General features: G+C 46.3%; 1 protein-coding gene across 7 annotated transcripts in view; it reads right to left on the bottom strand.

Annotated features, from left to right (window-relative positions):
* DAB2IP (DAB2 interacting protein) overlaps nt 1-19,389 on the bottom strand; it is a 184,980-nt gene that overhangs the window by 84,841 nt on the left and 80,750 nt on the right. For all 7 annotated transcript variants that reach the window (XM_053961876.1, XM_053961877.1, XM_053961878.1 and 4 more), the window contains one exon: nt 8,106-8,224. In XM_053961876.1, coding sequence (XP_053817851.1) covers nt 8,106-8,224 — 119 coding nt within the window. The remainder of the gene's footprint in view (nt 1-8,105; nt 8,225-19,389) is intronic.

Raw genomic sequence — 19,389 nt, forward strand, 5'->3', positions numbered from 1 at the left:
ACAAACAGCTCACACTGCCACCTTCCCTGGGAGCACTGGGGAGAGGCAGGAGATGCCACGACCCAGGGAAATCACGGACACTGCCGTGTCACGATAGAAACCATTCACATCCTGATGGCACTTGGCCTTGCTCGGTGCCCAAGGGGATTATGCCCAGGCAGAGGATAAACACCAGACTCCAAGATGAGCAACAGCAGCCCTGGGCCTTTCATTCCAATCCTCAGAGCCAGGCATTGGTAAAATCTCTGCTCTCACCAAAAGAATTTAACATATAAATCCTTCTCTCGCTCTTTCTCCCTGGATTCCCATCATCTAAAGTGCTACTATATAGCAACAAACACATCCCTAATGGAACAAATCTCCCCACACAGCCAGGACAGCAAAATATTAATAATTCAAGGTACATAGAGCTGAGTTATGGAAATCATTTGGGATCGGCTGCAGGCCCGCTCTGCACAGGGATTCCTGCAGAGAGGCAGCACTGGGGGCTGGGATGGGCATGTGGGAAATCCCCCTGGACTGGGGGGGGATTAATCCCAGAGATATCTGTAAATGTGAGCAAAGGGCACAGCCTGATAGAACAGCTCTGGCTTTCTAATTCCTCCTGCACTTCCATCCTTTGGAATGAGGGAATGCCGCCCTCCTGCACATTATCAATCACACACAAGGCATGTCACAGCCCTTTCTCATAGAATTACTTATGTAACACTCGTGGATTAAAGCTAAATTCATATTTCTGGCTTTAGTTCAAATCAGTTCAGTATTTTTAAACAAATTACATTTTAATTCCAGTGCAAATGCATTGGTTTAATTCAATTAAAATCAGTTTTTGCTTTTTTTTTTTTTCATCACACCAGACCTGAATTGTGTGGAAGAGAACCTAAGTGAGACATTCTGCAGTTGTACTGAAGATTTGAATTGTAAACACCGCCAAGCAGACAAGCATCATAATATCACTATCATAAGATATCCATAGGTGAACAAACTACTTGAAATCTCACTAATAACCATTTCAGAGGCCCTATAGCCTAAGGTTTTATTAAAGAATAAGGTAAGGAGGAAGCATGTTTTTTCCTCAATCTGGTTTTTCCTTCCCTCTGAGCTGATGGGTGAGCTTGACAGAGTTATTTGGTATTTACAATTCTGAGCATCACTACAGGCAGTGCTCTGTACAAGTCAGAGCCAGCAGTGAGCTCCAGCTCCAGCTGCTGCCTCCAGCTGCAATCAGTGGATTTCAGGGCCCCAGCACTGCAGTAAGAGCCGGGATAACAAGGAGCACACATCAAACATCGGAGTCTCCCAGCTCTGAGCAAAGGATTGGAACCCTTCCCCACCTCACTTCCATGCTCACTTGCAGCTCTTTATCCCTCACACAGATTTTCCAATCGAGGTCTTGCAAGGTTTCAATAAAGAACAGAGCAGAAGTTGGTTTGAAAAGTTTTTTCAAAACATTCCTTCCTTCCTTCCTTCCAAGAGAGAAAACTATTTATTGCTAAAATGAATTGCCACTAGAAATGACAGAGGACAGCAAAGTGTGAGCCAACATGCAATGGATCTCTCCTAGGAGATGGGAAATTCCATGGAAGATGGAAATTGGAGGCAGATGCCAATTGGACATCCCTCCCCCTTGCCCACACAGCACGAGGGTACAGCTACATCCCAGAAACAGGGAAAGTCCCTGCTCTGCCATCTTCCCACTTCTCTGCAGCTACTGGAGCTGGTTCAGTGCCCCAGCCAAACAGAAAATCACCCCTTAAATAATCATTTCCCACTGAATCCACTGGCTGCCCTTCCCGAGATCATGTGATGGGAAGGGGAACGTGTGGGCAGGAGGCAATGGCCTGGGGAGAGCAGGATTGCTCCTCTCAGTGTACGAGTGATGGCTCCATCAGGAGCAGTTTTCACTGCATGCCAGAATCACAGAATCCCAGACTGGTTTGGGTTGGAAGGGACCTTCAAGCTCATCTCATTCCACCCCCTTCCACAGACCACGTTGCTCAGGGCTGTGGGAGGTGTCCCTGCCCATGGCAGGGGGATGTTTAAGCCTGGGATAGAAATATCTCAGTATCTATTGTAAAAGGATGATAATTAGAAAAACAGAGAAGAGTCTAGAAGGAACAGAAAGCATCCTCTGGTAGAAAAGCTGCAGTGATGGCATTTTCTTTCTCTTTTTTTTTCCTTTGAGGTTATTGACATGAAGAGTAATGCTAATGTAATTGCACTGAAATTCATGCACATGAAAACCTCACCAGGGCAAAGTCAGAATAAATGGTCTGTTTGGAAACAAAATGTTGATGCAATGGAGTAGCAGTATCTGTCTTCCACCTGAAGATCATCACGACACCACGGGCCACAGCGCAGCGGAACTGTCACCCTGGCTCAGTCTGTGCTCGAGGGACACGAGCAGAGCTCTCTGCTCGTGCCCCTGAGGTGTGCACTGCTGCAGCACCACATCCCAGCTGCCAGGCAGTGGCCACACGAGTCAATAATGTGCATTCAGGCTGGGAGAGCAGCAAAATGAAAGCAAGCATCCTCGTATCCATTAATCAACCTGATCCTCGGCCGCGCAGACAATGCCTCGCGATTGTCGGCATTTCCCAAACATCCCTCACGCGCTAACCATCTGCAGCTGGAATACAATGCTGTGATTACAAACGTCAAAAAGATAGAGCAGAAAATTAACTTCTCCTTATTTAGGAGGTTTGCAGAAATGTGGCTTCACGCTACACTAATTCAGTGCCCTCGGTATGAAAACTCCCCATTACGATGTCTCGTCAAATTAGAGCCGACGATCCAACGATGTCATCTCTCTCCTCACACAACGCTCTATTTTGTAATTAAGCAGGACAGGGAAACAATGGCCTTGCATATAGAGAAAAGGTCAGGGATGCAAAACATATTTTTGCAAGCTAATTGTAAGATGCATGAAGCCAATTATCCCAGCAGTGCCGCATATGCCGGAGCAGGAAGGATTTTCTAATTTTGCTCCGTGACTCCGAGTGGAGTCAAGGCACCGGCTGCACCCCGTGGGGCACGGGGCTGTCAGGAACCAGCGAGTGCAGGACTGGGGAAAAGGCTGTGAAAATTCTGCCATGATTCTATGACTCTATGAAAATCATTCCAGCCTCTTAGCCCTTCCCCTGACGTTTATTATGACTTGAAGAATTACCAGGAGCTAATACAGTCTTTACTGAAAGCTTTAGGCACGACCCTCTGTTCAATTAGGAAGTTGGTTTGGCTGCGTAGGATAAAGGAGAGAGTTTCTGTATCCTTTGAGAATGGAGAATGCATCTACCTCAGGCAGCTTCTGATACAGGTTCACAGGTACCTGCAAAAGTCAAATTAACAGGAGGAACAGTTGGACCTTGCTGCTGCCGTGGGAGAAGCTGAGAGGCCCCACATTGCTTTCAATCCATCTCTGTCACTCTTCTTTCAATGCCTTCCAGAAAAGTCCTTTCAAAATGCCCTCTTTCCATTAATAACATTCTCCTTTTTAAAATGTCTAAACTTCCTGATACCACAAGAAGAAGATGAGGAACATCACAGTTTATGGAGAGAAATGGTAATTTCTTCCTGTACCTCTCCTTCAAAGCAGCTCTCTCTGATTTTACTCAGCCTCTTAACACAGCCACTAATTAGAGATCAGTAATTAACTTTCTGGTTCAAGAAATATTTTGCAAAGGAACCCCATTAAAAGGCTGATTTGCTTATTCCAGGACAAAGCAGCCTTGGTATAAATGCAGGTACTGCATGAGGCCAATCTGAATTCTGAGACTGTCCTTTAATCTTGATTTTTCTGCTGAAATCTGTTCCCTGATGTGGGGGTAGTGGGGACAGGCACCACCCCCGGCATGAATGACATGGAGTGTCACACGAGGGACTGCTGGGTGTTCCTTGCTGTGCAAGATGTTTTATTCTGCATTTCAGTCACTGCTGATGGGGCTGGATGGCTCCCCGACACAAACTGCACAGTGTTTCCTCAATATCTTCATTACAATCAAAACCAGAGCCCGGCTGTCTGTAGTGAGGTATCAGTGCCACCCTCCTGGGGGTTCCCTCTGGTGTAGGTTTTCCTACTCAGCCAGCTTCCCTGGATAATGCCATTTAAGCAGGAGCCAGAAGAGGCAGCAGCTCTCCAGCACTTGTGCACACAGATCTGAAAGCCCTCCATGGTTCTGGGGTCTGCCAGTGTCCTACTTCTGCAGCATGAGTCATTCCTCTTTCCAATTCCAGAGGAAATAGAGCAACTTCTTCATCCTTCACCATGCACCAGATTCTCAGCAAACTTAACCAATTTCATCCTGCCTAAAAATATTTGGCATATCAGGTTTGTTGGGAATAAACAAATTAGATCTCCAAGAACTCCCAAACTGAGTTTGCTGCAGGAGCACAGACATTCATCCGTTCCTGGTGCACCAAAATAAGCTTTGTGCACATGGAAAGCTCCTACAACAGACAGCATGGGCACTATAGTAGGAATTAAATGTGTTGCAGTATGACTTGTACAATTCCTCTTCCCTCTGGGGGTTAGATGCCAAAATTTTGGATGGCCTAAAGACAAAAAGGAGTTTAAAGAGGAAGTCTCAGTAGTGCAAGTTGCTGCTGTTATTAATGCAGGGCTGTACCCCTTCCAAGGCTGAGGCTCATTTAACAATCAACCATATGCTCAGGCTTTTGTAGTGCCAATAAAAGCTTTAATAGAATGTTATCTCCTGGAATTATAAAAAACAAAACCAAAAACCTTGCAGAATAATCACAAATGTTGGTACTCCAGAGTCCCGTAGCATTAAATGGATTCTAGGCGCACTGAGGAAAGGTGTCTCCAGCAATCATCAGTTCAGGGATTCCATCAGAACACAGAGCCACCCAGAGTACCCATTTTTCACCAAATCAAGACAATCCGAATGCACTTGTCCACACAGTGATACTGTGACCCTGCCCTCTCAGTGCTGGTGTAAAATCACCTTTGCCACTACCAGAAAATCATCAGCAATACATCCCCACCAATAATTAACAACTGCAGAACAACCTTCTCTCTCTTCTCTGGCTCTACGCCCTGTGCTCCATGTCCGACCCAGAAATTTTCTCCATCACAAATTTTGTAGGAGAAATGTGGGTCCAATTAAGAAAAATCCATCTGCCAAATGCTTGATTTGTGGCTGATTCCAGAGGCCACTACAAAGCCAAGCATTCAGTGCTCCATGATAAAAACTTAGTGAGCTGCTGTAATAAATCAGGAGGCAGGAGACATTGTTAGCAAAAAGCCACTTCTTGGAACCCTTTTTAGCTCTAACAAGCAATCTAACCAGCCAGCAAATTGAAAGGAACACTCATTCCACAATCCTCCTTTAGATCTCATATTTACATACTCTGATTGTATCACATTAATGCCCCTCTCATACAGAAGGGGAGTTACACTTGCTGTGATTTTGCTTCTTTTACTGTCAATAATCATATTACTGTTACTGTAACAGGAAAAAAACGGTGTGCACAAGACTGGCAAAATTTGGCCAAATCCATCCGTGTGAACCCCACAGTAATTTAGTGAAATATATTTGTTTACATTCTCTGCACCACACACAAGCCACGTCCATGTCATTATCTGTCTGAAAATGCATGTGCACAGTTCGTGTATTTCAAATATTCATCTGCAGTGTAAACAGGACATGCAAGGAAGTGAAAAATAAAGGAACTAAGAGGCAGGAGCAGTCCCAATTTAGGTACAAAGAAGCCAAGTAACAGAAGCATCTCCTCTAGCTCAATATTTCAACCTGGAGTGTTTTGACTGAATTTACTGCACTATTCATTTTTGCTATGGCATTCCCACAAAAATTGGCCCACGCTCCAGAACAGAGCACTGTTATAATGGTGACTTCCACGAGCAGAGGAGTGGTTCCTGAACAATCAGCTTCGATACAAGATGGAGTCAAGAATCAAATATTTAAGAGGCGAATATTCCAATACCAAATGCTTCTCTGAAACAGTTCTTGGATTACAAGCAAGACAAGCACAGCAGCAAATGCACAAGAATGATCTGAGAGACCTGAGCTCTTTCATATACATTGTGCACAGACAATGAGATGGGAATGTTCAGAAAGATAAAATTGTAACCAAAGCCTCGCTGCATGACTGAGAGGCCCAGCTGCTGCTTTGCTTTCACCTCTCTGAGAGCAACAGTCCCTAAGGCCAAGCTCTCCTGCAGAGGACTCCTGCTCACCTGACAGATCTGACACCACGATGGCAGTGAGGGACTAAGAGCCTGCTGTCAAAAGCCTCTGAGCCCCAGTGTCCTGCAGCTCAGGGATGTGTGTGCATCACAGAGGAAGTGCATTTTTGAGAGATGCCTGCCTAACAGAAGGTCTAGTCTCGGGTATGATGAAGGTATCATTCATTTTCAGTTTCTCATACTCATATAAGCAAATCCTTGGTTATTCGAGGCTGCCAAGAGCCACCTCTCCTCTAATCCACCCTTTAAGCTCTACACTGCAAATGCACTACAGGATTCCCCGAGCCTCTTTAAGGAGAACCTGCAGTACTTCTGGGTCTCGGGAAGCCCAGCCAGCTCCCGGGCTGGTGTGCTGGGAGGGCAGGGAAATTACAAGGCTTAATTTGGGAAAATGACTCTGGCTGCAGGGCTGGCCAGAACAGTTAATTCCCATGTCCTGTCCTGCCAACTCACAGAACAAAACAAAGCTCATCCAGGTAGAAGGGAAACCCTGTCTGATCTGCCTGTTCTTGGAGCAATCAGCAGCACCGGAGGCACATTCCCGGCCACCCGGCTCCGCTCGCTTCCCTCTGGAACACAGTGCCCTACTTCGAGCGTTTGGGAAAACTGCAGCACAGGAATCAAACCAACTCTGTCTGCCCAGAGAGCATTCCCTGAAATCTTACTCGGCACTAACCAGCACAATCGCTTCACTTGCAGAATCCAGAAGCACAAAGCTTAGGAGGCTGCAATAGGTCAGGTAAGGAAAAATCCAGATTGACAATTGTTGTTTGTGAGCTTCAAAAGCTCATGGCCCCTGCAATGAATAAGTACAGCTAAAACAAAGTAAGTTGTCATTGCTTTTCAAAGTGAAGCATTTACCTAATGGGTTCTCAAGTACATCCTGGTGTATTAAACTGCTCTGCTCCAAACTGGTTATATCAGGGTATGTCCAGCCTGGCAGAATTTTCAGACAGACTTTTCCTGGCACTTCAATATTTCTGTCACTCCCCAAAATGATTTGTGTAAGGCTGAAAGATCTATCTGGAAGCAAGCTACTGGTTTGTGGTTGGTAAAGGAATCTGTCTTCCCCAACCATGACCTTGATCTGCATGTGAATTTACACATGAATTTACCTTGAACGGTGCCTGTCTCGTGCTCATGCTAACATAATCTACACAGACATAAATACACACAAATCCACTAAAGAGCTGTTCTACTTTCTAACCAGCTGAAGGATCTCAGAGATCTCATTTCTCTTCTATTGTACTCGCAATTTGCTCCAATACTGGCCATCCCACGTGAAATGCTTCATTATCAGATCCATCTGCACATTCCCTGCAACGCATCCCTCCTGGACTGAGCTCCTGTCATGGCTCGGGCAGAAGCAGCAGCTCCGGCCACACGCCGAGGCTCCATCTCGCTGTAATGACGGCAGACAAGGCGGGATGGAGACGGACGTGTGTGAGGGGGAGAGAGGGATTTGGGGAGATTATGGTTGTTATTGTTCCACGGTATTGTTCCTACCGTGTGTAACCCAGTTGTGATCGGTGCAGTCCAGTGCGGGACCATCCCTCCCCTCCCTCCCTCACCTGCATCAGTCGGCTCTGGCTGCTGCATCCCTGGGCTATTTAAATGCCGGTGCCTCAATTTAGGATTTATTGAGGAAGAGAAAGCAGAGCAGTCAAGCTTCTCTGCACCTGGAATTTAACCTGAAAAGGGAGGGCTTGCACCGTACCCTCAACAACAAATTAAAACTACCCCTCTTGCAATTAACCAAGTCTACTTCTATCAGAGATGCAGCCCTTGCTCTGAATAAGATAAGCAAGATCTTAACAAGAGCTGGAAAAATCAATATCCTCCTTCTCTCTCCCACACCCTCCGCGAAACGTCCCCTTACCTTTCATGGTCCACACTCCTGAAGCCAGGTAAAATGTGCCGGAAGCTGCTGTTCCTATCGAGCTTCGGTTGGCTCTTTGTCCTTTTGATGGAGCCTTTAAGCCGACGGCTGAGGAACCCCTGTGGGGTGAGACAAGAATACTAAATTACAAGGCAGAGGGGAGCGGGGAGCGGGAGCGGAGCCGCCCGTGCAGCCGGGCACAGCGTCCTCGGCAGCTCCCGCATGAGCGGCGCTGGCAGCGCCTGGCGTCAGCCAACATCTGCTCCCGGCGCTCCCAGGCCGGGGCTGCGGCGCGCCAGACTCCCCGAAGCCTCCGTTGCCCTGGCAACCATCAGCTCCCATAAAAATCCCGTCTGAAAGACAAGCCCGGCACATGGCAGCTCCTGACGGGAGCAGGGGCTGGGCGCGGGTCCGGCCGCCCCAGCCCAGACGCCACCCACGCCGAGCCGGCGGCGCTCGGGCAGAGCGAGCTCCGCTACCTGCTCGGAGCCCCCCGGGTCCGCGGCCATGGCCGGCACGGCCGGGCTCAGCTGTTCCGGTTACGTGGATGGAGCTCCATAAAGCTCGTCCTAACACCGCCCGTGGGCTCGGGGTACGGGCACCACCTTAGAGAAGAGAGAGACCCCGGCTCGTTCCTTCTGCTCCGCCGAGCCTCCTCCCTCCTGAACATAAGTCACGGCTCCCGGAGAGCTCCACAGCAGAGCCAGCACCAAACGTTTTAATAGCAAAGCTTCTAATGTGTTATTTGCTTATTGTTAGGAGTTAATGTTCTACATAATCTGAACATTACATTTAATCTCTCCGCTAAATAAGGCAATAAAAGCATTATACTACTGTGCTGGCCGGCATCTACAGTGTATGAGAATGGTGCGAGAGGGTCAAGCACTTTGGCCACGGAAAGTGGGGGGGGCATTTTGAAGAGAAACCAGGATTTTGGGGTGAAGCCTGAAGGCGTGTTTCTTCTATGGACCATCACACTAAAGAAACAGATCAGCTCCACATAAACAGCTCAGCAAATCCCCGCAGAACATGAGGTTCTGCGCACGCCGCTTCCCTGCCCCAGGGAAGGGGGAAGATAGCCACGGATCAAGCACAGCTTCTGGCACGTGTGAGGAAGGAAGCGTGAGAGTACCAGAGCAGCATCCCGGCCATGCCCACAGCGCACGCTCTGCTCCGGGCAGGAGCCTCAGGAGTTTCTCCACTCAGCATACAGGAATGGATCCTTAGCAGCTCACTTCTACAAATGAATACCTTTAATACGTCTTGCAGGGCGATAATCACAGTCTAACTTCTATGGAGCCTGTCATTTGTTCATGCCATTTAAACACTCCTTCCCCACCTCGGATATTCACCGCTCACATTATGTCTTTCTCAAGCTGCAAAATCTCCCTGGGCACTCTGTGTGGCTCTTATTACGGAAATGACTTCCCTGTTCGTAAGTGCACCAGGAATTTCAAACATCTAGATAACCAAAGGTGTTTCACATTTATCAAGTGGCACTTTACTTACAAACGAGGTATGTAACATGCATCTGTGTGGACTGAGTATTTCTCCGGGAGCTATTTGCATGACTCAAATAGCAGGAGGGATAAAACACAGGCCATCACATTGTACACTCCCGTCATACTGCACAAAGCCAACGTGGGAGGTAACAAAGGCCTTTTCAAAAGGGTTCTGTCCCTGAGAAATACCTGTAGAGAATTTTATAGCATAGAGAAACGTGGCTGTGAAAAGCAAATGTGAGGATTTGCATTATCTAGAGCATTGTTAAGATATTTCCCTCGTACTCAGACCTTAGCCAGCCTCCCACTCTTCATATCACCATGGTATCAGCCCCACACTCGTGGTATCACCGTGGTATCAGCCCCACACTCACCCTATCAACTCCCCGTGCTCTTGTTCCTCTGAGTGGACCAGGCCCTGGCTGCCTGCTATGGACACTGGCCAATATTTGCTGTGAAGGGAAAATCCAAAGTACACGACTGGCCAAACACCTGATATTGCCCTAAACTCTACTGGTGAGAAGGTTCTGGCCCAGGAATGAGAGACTGGAGTTCCTTGACCACTGCCAGCCCACCCACAAATATGTCCTCATTTTATCAAGCCCCTTCTTCAATCTAGGAATAGCTTTGAGGTCTGGATAGGGCATTGATAGGGAAAAACCCAAATGCCTTCTACAACCAATGGTGACATTTTTCTTCCTCAATTCCACATCTCCACAACTCTTCCATGATTCGTGCAGGATTTGGAAATTAGAATTTAGTGGTGCATCAAGACATTACTTTTCTCCTGTTTGCCATTGTTTTTACATTTGTTGCCACCAGAAGGAGATCACATGGAGCATTTTCTGTTTTCATTGCCAGCTTCCTTGGGAGAACGAGATGTCAGAGATTTTAATGCTGATAAATTATGCTGCTATAGTGATACTTTGCACCTCCATAGTGCACACCAGAGATCAGAAAGCCTAATGTGTGAATTAATACCTTCTGTAATTTTTAGGTGGGGTAAGAAAAAAAGACAGAAATTTGTCTGTGAAAATACAAGAGAGAGATTCTGACCTGGGGTGTGACCGCCGAGCTTTCCTAGTGAGATCATAAGGACATGATCCATTTCTTCTTCATTTCTGACTTTAAACAACATTTGATTCTGATCTCCAGACAAACAAGGCTAATCCCACCCTCTGAGCATTGCCTGCTCCTCTAGCTGAGCTGCATTCTTGGCAGTTCCAGCAATTAAAGCACTGCCCTTTGCATGCATGTTCTTTATACACTTTTAAGTTTATATTGAGAGCTGTCTAGGGCAGAATTGTGTCTTCCTGTGTGTGGGCAGCATTCACCACCAGTAAAAATATCGTAGCAAAGATTAAACTAGTAGCTGAGAAAGGTTTCATTCAGAAGTTAATAGTCTCTATGAAATGACAAAAAATAGAAATCTGCAGAGCCCAAGAATCCCTTCAGCTAGAATAAATCTTGAAATACCCATTACAATGGAAGCAGAGGTACCAGCTATATAAATTCATCCTTGCACAGCCTAAGCTCTGAGCAAGAGGAGATGTTTTAGGGTCTTTAGAGACAATCACTGTGGCCAAGAGTACGGCCCCATGCAATCACTGAAAGCCCACAGAGCAATGTGGCACAGAACTCATCAAGCCTGGCAAGAGAAAGGGGTGAACCATGGAATCACAGAGTGGTTTGGCTTGGGAGGACCCTCAACAGCATCCAGTGCCACCCCTGCCATGGCAGGGCACATCCCACTGTCCTGGGGTGCTCCAAGCCTGGCCTGGGACACTCCCATGGATCCAGGGGCAGCCCCAGCTCCTCTGGGAGCACGCAGAGCTCCCCCTGAGCACTGATTTCACTTTTCAAGGGCAAGGGCGTTGCTTTTCTTGCTTTGTTTCTGCTGTTTTGCCTCTGACATCTCCAAGCCCCGAGTACAATCGCTCTAATCACAGGAGCTGACTGAAGTCATAATAAGACACAAAGAACGAAGGCAGAAGAAAACAAAACAAATCCTTTTGAGGAATGGCTTAATCACAACCACAGCAACTTCAGCTAAAACAGGATGGCACAATTCAAAACAGCACAATTAAATCTGCTGTGATTTGGGCTCTTTTCTTTCATATTTGACAAGCCCAAAATCCAATGCCATCATCTCACTGCAGACTGAGGAAGGTGGGATTCTCATTTAAATTTTTCTTCCTTATCAAATTTGGCATTTTCAATTACTCTAGAACCTGGAAATAATCTTATATTCTATTATAATGTTTGAATATTTTTGGTATTATAATACTTTTAAAGCATATGTGCAAACCCCTCAGCACCATATGCCTTTGAGATGCAGGAAGTGTAGAATTCCACACGCCCTGGGGCAACACGAGAAAAACTAGAAAGGAAAGAGAAAAAGGGAGGGGGACAAAACTGAGCAGAGTGTTAATGACAGCAAAATCTGGAGCTCCTGCTTTATTAAACATAAAGTAATGATGCAAGTCTTGTGTCTGGAGCTGACTCCCACACCAATAATGTTCACTTGCAGAGAACCCATAGGATAAAGTTATAAAGGTAAAAATTCAGCACCATGGAAACAAAATAGAGATAAAAATTTAAAATGATATATCAATAAATCAGGCTGGATGCCTCACGAGCAGCTTTCTTTGGAAGAGTCCTGGCAGCTCCCCATGTTCTCTAAGCCAGGAAAACAGGGAGAGGCTGGGGCAGTGTGAGGGTCTGGCCGGGGGCTCTGGGAGGGCACTGGGAGGGCTCTGGGATGGTCAGACAGGAGCACAGACACAACCCTGGCTTCTGCTCCCACCCCAAACCCACACAGAGCAACCCCTACAAAGGCAGATCCCAGGAACTACTGAACAGATGGGGTTATTTTTACAGTTCTTCCACATCTTTTTGTTTTAGTTCAAGCAAATCTCAATGCTGGGGGACATGAGAGGACATCAGGAATTTTTTCACTACTCATCATAAGGAAACTGCTACAAATAAGTGTTTGCTGTGAGTACAAGTGTGCAATGCAGCCTTTCATCCCAGGTCTCCATGTGTCCTGCTATGTCAGGGATAAGGTATAATAAAACTGGGAGTAAATCTTTTCTACCAGACCCATCCTTATTCTGGGCCTTGCAATTTTTATTTTTTTTATATTAAACTTAATTTAATTCTGGAATTAGTTTGGGGCTTTTTCTGTTCCTGCACAGCACACGGAAATACCCTCTTATTGAGGCTCCACTGAATGGATAATTAATATTTGTATTTGTGAAACAAGTAGAGTTGTGCCAACACTAAGCATCCTTTTATAGCCATAAATGTTCCAAACAAGTGAGTTTACCCATTTCTACAATTACCAATGTTAGTCCCAGCTTTCAAAATAAAAGAGAAATATTTTTTGGAGAACATCTGATACCATTTGTTAGGAGGTAAAGACATCTAAGTGCACTTTTTTACCCTTCTCTCTGTAGAACAGGATTGCACTGAGCTACCCCAGGAATGCAGAGCCCTAAACAACCCTGAGGGTGAGTTTAGGCACCATTTGTGCCTCTGGAAAGCCCAAGAATAGAAATAATCCCCCGAGTGGTCCCTGGCAGTGAAGCAGGGCAGGAAGGGAATTTCTGTACAGCACTGACCTTTATGGATCAAATATTTTTCATTTGTTCAGTGTTAGAGGCACAGGGCTGGAAGTGTCTGTAGCCCCTCAAACACTTCATATATCATTTATTTCTGCCAGCTCTTTTTGATTTGAACTTTGGTGTTGTAAGTTGCTTTGCTGTCCTGCAGCTCTGCTCCTGTCAGGTGTGATGAAGGGCTCTGTTCAGGTGACTGAGCACACGGCCCCTCTGGAATTCCCTTCCCCAAAAAGTGCATTTCCAGGATACATGAGGCCTGCACGGGGGCTGCTTTGAACTTGAGCACATGGGAGGCAAGAGAGTGTCAACCTTGAGGCTGAAGACACCCCTAAACTTAAGAGAAACCTGCAGAAACCTTAGGAAATGACACTTTTGCAAATTTATCAACCAACACCTCCACATTCTGTTTACATGGCAAACCCCAGCTAGCTCTGAAGATCTGCCCAATGCAATCCCAGCGAAAAGGGACAAGGAGAGCAACAGTCTCCCAAAGTCTGTGGAGCAGGAGAGATGTGAACCTCGAAGGAAAACCAGGAGAGTTTATCCTCCCTGGACCTAGAAATGCACTCACAGATTAAGGTGTGTTCTCCTTCTGAACCCATGACTGCTTACGTGGGTGCAGAGTCCCTCAGTGTCTCTTTCTCCATTTAATTTGATGGATCTCAGGACTGTTCCCAGTCACCCTGTGAGCCCTAGGGGCAGAAGCAGATCAGAGAACCTTGGGATTGTTAAGGATGGAAAAGACCTTTAACATCACCAAGCCCAGCTATCAACCCAGCAGCACCACCCTGTTCACCACTGAACCACAGGTGCCACATCCACTTCCAGGGATGGTGACTCCACCACTCCCCTGGGCAGCTGCTCCAACCCTGGACAATCCTTTCCATGAAGAAATCGTTCCTAAAATCTCATCTAAACCTCCCCTGATGTCTCACTAGGAGCAAGGAACCACCACTTGCTCTGACTGATGTCACCCTAAAACCTTATTCTAAAGGGATAAGGAAAGCCCCCCTGAGACAGAAGGGTCTTGGAATTTAGGCTAAACCCCAAAGGAATGACAAAATAGCTGCAAACCCATTACGTGGCCAGAGGTAACTGGCAACAAAAACTCCAATCCTGCTGCTCCAGGATTGGAGTGGCCAGACTCGTGCTCTGGTTAGAGGATAAACACAGAGATCCAGCACTCAGGATCATGAGAGGGGCTGTCTGGGAGCCAGGCCATGGAGCAGCCCCGCAATGGGAGAACCAGCTCATGCTGAAAGTGCTGCTTAGCAACACTGCCCTGCCACGGCCAGAGATGAATCAGATCTGCAGTGTCATTGCAAACACTCAGCTCAGCCCAGCTGAAAAATCAGATGAAGATGCACTGATGTCCCCCAGGTCACCCAGGGGACAGTGTGGGTCTGGCCAGGTCAGGAAAGCTGGAATTACATCAAATGAGAGGCACTGGGGGTTAATTATGAATACGGCAAATCTCGCACATGTGAGTATCAGCAAATCACAGAGAAGCAGCAGTAACAGAACACATTAACTCACAACATCTCATCCCTTTCCACCTCTGGTCAATAAAGGATTGCTGCTTGAGTTCCATTTTCATAAAGATTTTACCTATCTTGTTGAAACTGCCTTGGTCACGGGGTCTTCTCCCACGGCCCTGGAGAAAGAATTCCATGGACTGGCAGCTCTCAGTTCTGGACATTCTCCCTGATATTTTCAGCTAACTGCTTCTTGGCAGAATTTAACTCTGATCCTTTTCTGTTCTGGGAAGATTCCCTTCCCAGCCTTTGGTAAAGTAACAGAAACCTTGGGAAGTCTGGCTCTGGATTCTCCAATTAGCACTGATGACTTCCATGGAGCATGGACAGGGAACAGGTGGGACATTAATAAAGGATGAAGGAATTCAAGTGTCAGGAAGAACCCCGAGGACAACCACGCTTCAACAGTTGTTGTTTTTCAGGGATCACTTGGTTCTTCAATTTGGATTCTTTTGTTCTCCTATTAAAACAAACCCACACTACTCTGGATTATTTGTTTCCAGCTCCGTAATTATCATACTGTCAACATTTCACATCCCAACAAGACAGATAAATATTCTTGGGAAGGTAGGAGAAGGGCAATTGAGCAATCAGGGATGAAAGATGCAGAAACAGAGACACGGGGAGAATGCAAGTAACCTTGAAGAGCAAACCCAGTGATTCCCCCAAAGACAGCAGCACTGGGGACAGCCTGACCCAGGGACACTAAGCAGGGATGGCACCTGCAGGAGGATTTCAGGGGAATGGAGCAGTTTCCTTGTTAAACAGGCAAAAGGGAGTCCCCAGCCCAGAGGACAGTCTGCTGTATTCAAAACTCTGAAACATCCTGATCCAGGTCCCTTGGGGTTTTGCCAAGGGCTCAGGAGCCCAGGAGCTTTCAAGAGCTGCACTTTGGAACTGTTTCTGTGGGGCAGCACTTCAGCTCCTGTGGGTCACTGGGCTCACTGCAATTACACCAGGTACAAAACCTGTCTAGGAATAGTTGGCATCAACCATTGTACCCTTCTATTGCAGGAAAAAAAAAAAAAGGTACTTTTTCATATAAAGGAGATTAATTTAATTCTTTCCAATCTCAGAAATGAGAATATACCTTTTAAAAACCAGTCCCCAGGCAGATCCATGCTTCAACAAGCTTACTGTCCAAGGAGGAGAAGCGAGGGCAGGCTGGTGCGGGTGGGAGAGCAGGTAGGAGATGCTGTCAGAGCAGAGGGTTTGGCAGGGCACAGAGGGAGGGTGTGAAGGCACAGCTGTCCAAGTGATTTGCTCCACTGCCTATGCCCAGGTAAGCTGCAAGGCCAGGATTACTGCTCAAGTGCTCATTCCTGTGCCAGCCCTCCAGTCCTGGAGGTATCAGAGCTCACCAGGATGAGCAATGAACACACAGGGGACAGGAGAAAACCATCTCCATAAATCTCTTTACATTACTGCTCCCTTTTAAAGTCCACCTTTGGCTATGATGCAGAGTAAAGTGGTTCATGAGTGTATTTTATCCCTGCTTTCCCTACTTTGCTGTATGGTCTTGGAGCAGCACATGGATGTCCTGCTGTGTCAGGCACCTCCCTGCTCACTTCCACCTGAAAGTTCCACCTGAAATATTTGCTCTGGGGCAGAGCAAATATTGGAAGACAGAACCCCATTTTCCACAGCATTGATGGCCAGCTCTGAGTCTGCAGGAAGGTACCAACACCAAGCTGCCTCATTTTCACTGACAAAGCTTGTGTGCTTTTAGTAACACATTTTCTACAAAAACAGCTGCCAAGCCAATAAATTTTAAAAAGCAGTTGGTGGATGATGTGTTTAGAGTAAAAAAAAAAATATTATTATCTTTTGAATGTAGGGATTCATTGTGTAATTTTGCAGTAAAAGTTACTCATTCAAATATGAAACTCATGTTCCAGGCAGATGCTCTTGGCTTCAAAGACTTTCCCCACATTTCTGCAGCTTAAATTGCAACATTTGTATTCAGCAATAATTACAGCTGCAATCAAACAAAAATGCTCACTTTTGTGAAGGTGTGGGGAATACCAACTGGAATTCAGATGATACATCAGCCCTGCATTTCCCCTATCTACCTCTCTAGAAACTCACCTCCCAGACATTGTGCAAATATTGAAGATGAGGTTCATTTATCCTCATCTCAGAATTTATGAAAATGACTATTTCGGTTTGATTCACCTTACAATTTTGGAAAAAGGGAGAAAAATTACAATGGAAGGATAAATATAACACACATATGATATTTCCAGGAGTACCAGCCTGGCTTTCATGATTTCTCTATCCTTCAGAACACACAGATCAGAGAGCTTTTTGATTAAGAAAGCTCAGAGAGAAATGAAAACCAAGGAAAGACTACTGCCTGCTCTTTTTCTCCACCTTTACTCCTTTCCTTTCCCTCCTCAGCTCGTACTTTGTGTCTGATTTTGGGCTGTAGTGCTGAGGAAGGTGATGTGAGGCAGCACAACTGACAATTCTCTTAAAACACTCACATTGAAAGATATAAACCAAAAAGAATATTCTTCAGGAACTGGAGGCAAAAATTAAGTTCACTGCTGGTTTATCCCTCAAAATAATAAGACAGACATTGCAAGTGACAGATCCTATTTTTGGGTCTTAGCAGTGACTATTTCTTGCCTAATTATTAGCAGTGGATTTGCTATCTTTAAAGCAAGAATTTTGTCACCCCGCAGGAAATTTCAATTCTATAAGGCAGATTTAAGTGTCATTCAGTTATTCCTTAACTATTTTTGACTTGGTTGCTAATTATCAAGGAAGGTTTTGTTGCTGGAGGGCCCGAGGGCAGGGCCAGCACGTGTCCCTCAGTCACAGCCAGTGCCACACCAGCTGGGACACTCCCTTGTCCCAGAGCCCAGGAAGGGACATGAAGGTCTCCTCCTCCACCCCCTAAGAACAGCAAAAAATTTTTTCTTCTTGTGTCTAAATGGCCTCTGTCCAGGAGCAACCTGTACCCATCACCCCTCGCCTTTTCCCTGGGACTCCTTGGGAAATGTAAAGTAAATTTCTGTACTCACTCAGGCCAGGCTGTGCCATCCTGGGAATGCCATGGAGATGGCCTTGCAAGAGGCAGGAATGAAGGGAGGGACAAGGGCAGGGACAGGGACAGGGACAGGGACAGGGACAGGGACAGGTTATGCTGCTCAGGGTGAATCCCATTCTGCCATGTAGGGAACTGCACGGAGCCATTCAGGAAATAAAGACATGATTAGTTCTGGAGCTAATTTCCTCGGTGCTTTGAAAAATGTTGCAGGGAAGATATGATCCACTGTAATTACGGAGGAAGATAAAGACAAGAAAGTTTCTGGCAGAGTGCCATGCCTGAGAACACCTGAACACCTCAGGAAAAGCAGCAGAGCTTCCCCACTCTCTCTGAAATTATCCTTGATGCCTGAGCCATGAATATCACTGGGAAAAAGAGTGTGGGGAGGACAAACACAGCCTATTGCTTATCAGAGTGCAGTGCTGAGGAAAAGTGACAGCATGGAGGAGAAAGGGAATCTTGTTTCCATGGCAACTAAAGTTTGAAAAAAAGTATCTAGAAATCAATGTCATCTTCCCATGTGTGCTCCACCCAGAGCCACGAATCCAAGTTGCTCAGCTGCAGTGTCCTGGGTCCATGCAATCGGCAGCAGAGCATGGGAGCAGAGCTGCTGTGCTGAGCAGCTGCACCGCGTTTGGAACAACAGTGTCACCACCTGGAGAAACGGCCTCACACGAGGCAGCCATGTGGAGGGGAAGAGGAAACTTCCAAAACAACTTCCAAACAACCCAGGCAAGGGCCATGAGCTCCTCCATGTCTCTTAAAGCTCAGCCACTTCCACGGGGAGAACAATGCGGACAAGATCACTGCCAGCTGGGATGGGGCATCTCTGCCATGATTTCCTGTCACAGCACCCTCATTATTACCAAAGGCCACAGGTGCCATGAACCATCTGCAGTGAAAACCAAGGAATTATGGCTCAAAGTACATTCTAGTCTAAACCAGAGAAAAATCTGTCTCAGAAACAAAACTTGGTAGAAATATATTGAAAACTGTTCAGGGTGAACTGTGGCAATGACACGGATTTCTATGAATTCCAGTGCAATGAGTTCAGTATTTAAACAAACCCTGAATATCCCTGAGCTAAAGCAGTACAAATCCCCAGTGGAAGAAGTTCAGAGATGAAGGTCCTGATGCAATGGGCACTCATGTTCCAGTCTGCAGGAGATTCAGATAATACCTTCCACTCTTTGACTTGTTCTCTGAAAGCACAATGTCAGTGCCACTGCAAGAGGGAGAATGGAACGTGTTTATTATCCTACCTTTCATATCTGCAGGACAATTCTTTATCTGTGACCCAGAAACAAATTAAAGGGACACTGTCATGTTGGATATTCTAATGGCCCTCTTTTCTCTGTGCTACCAGCAATGTGAGAGCTTTCAGTGCCCAGAGGTTTAAACAAATTGAAGCTTTTGTTTGTTTACCTTCTGCCTTTCACTCACTCCACAGAAATGAAACCAGTCAGGTCCATTTGCCTCCCTACAGCCTATCAATTAGTCCAGGCTGTTTGCACTTGGGCTTCCTGGGAAGAGACTGGAACACTATCAATTGTTTTCCTGTAGTAGCTT

Source organism: Vidua chalybeata, chromosome 21 (genome assembly GCF_026979565.1).
Source record: "Vidua chalybeata isolate OUT-0048 chromosome 21, bVidCha1 merged haplotype, whole genome shotgun sequence".
NCBI classification, from domain to species: Eukaryota; Metazoa; Chordata; class Aves; order Passeriformes; family Viduidae; genus Vidua; species Vidua chalybeata.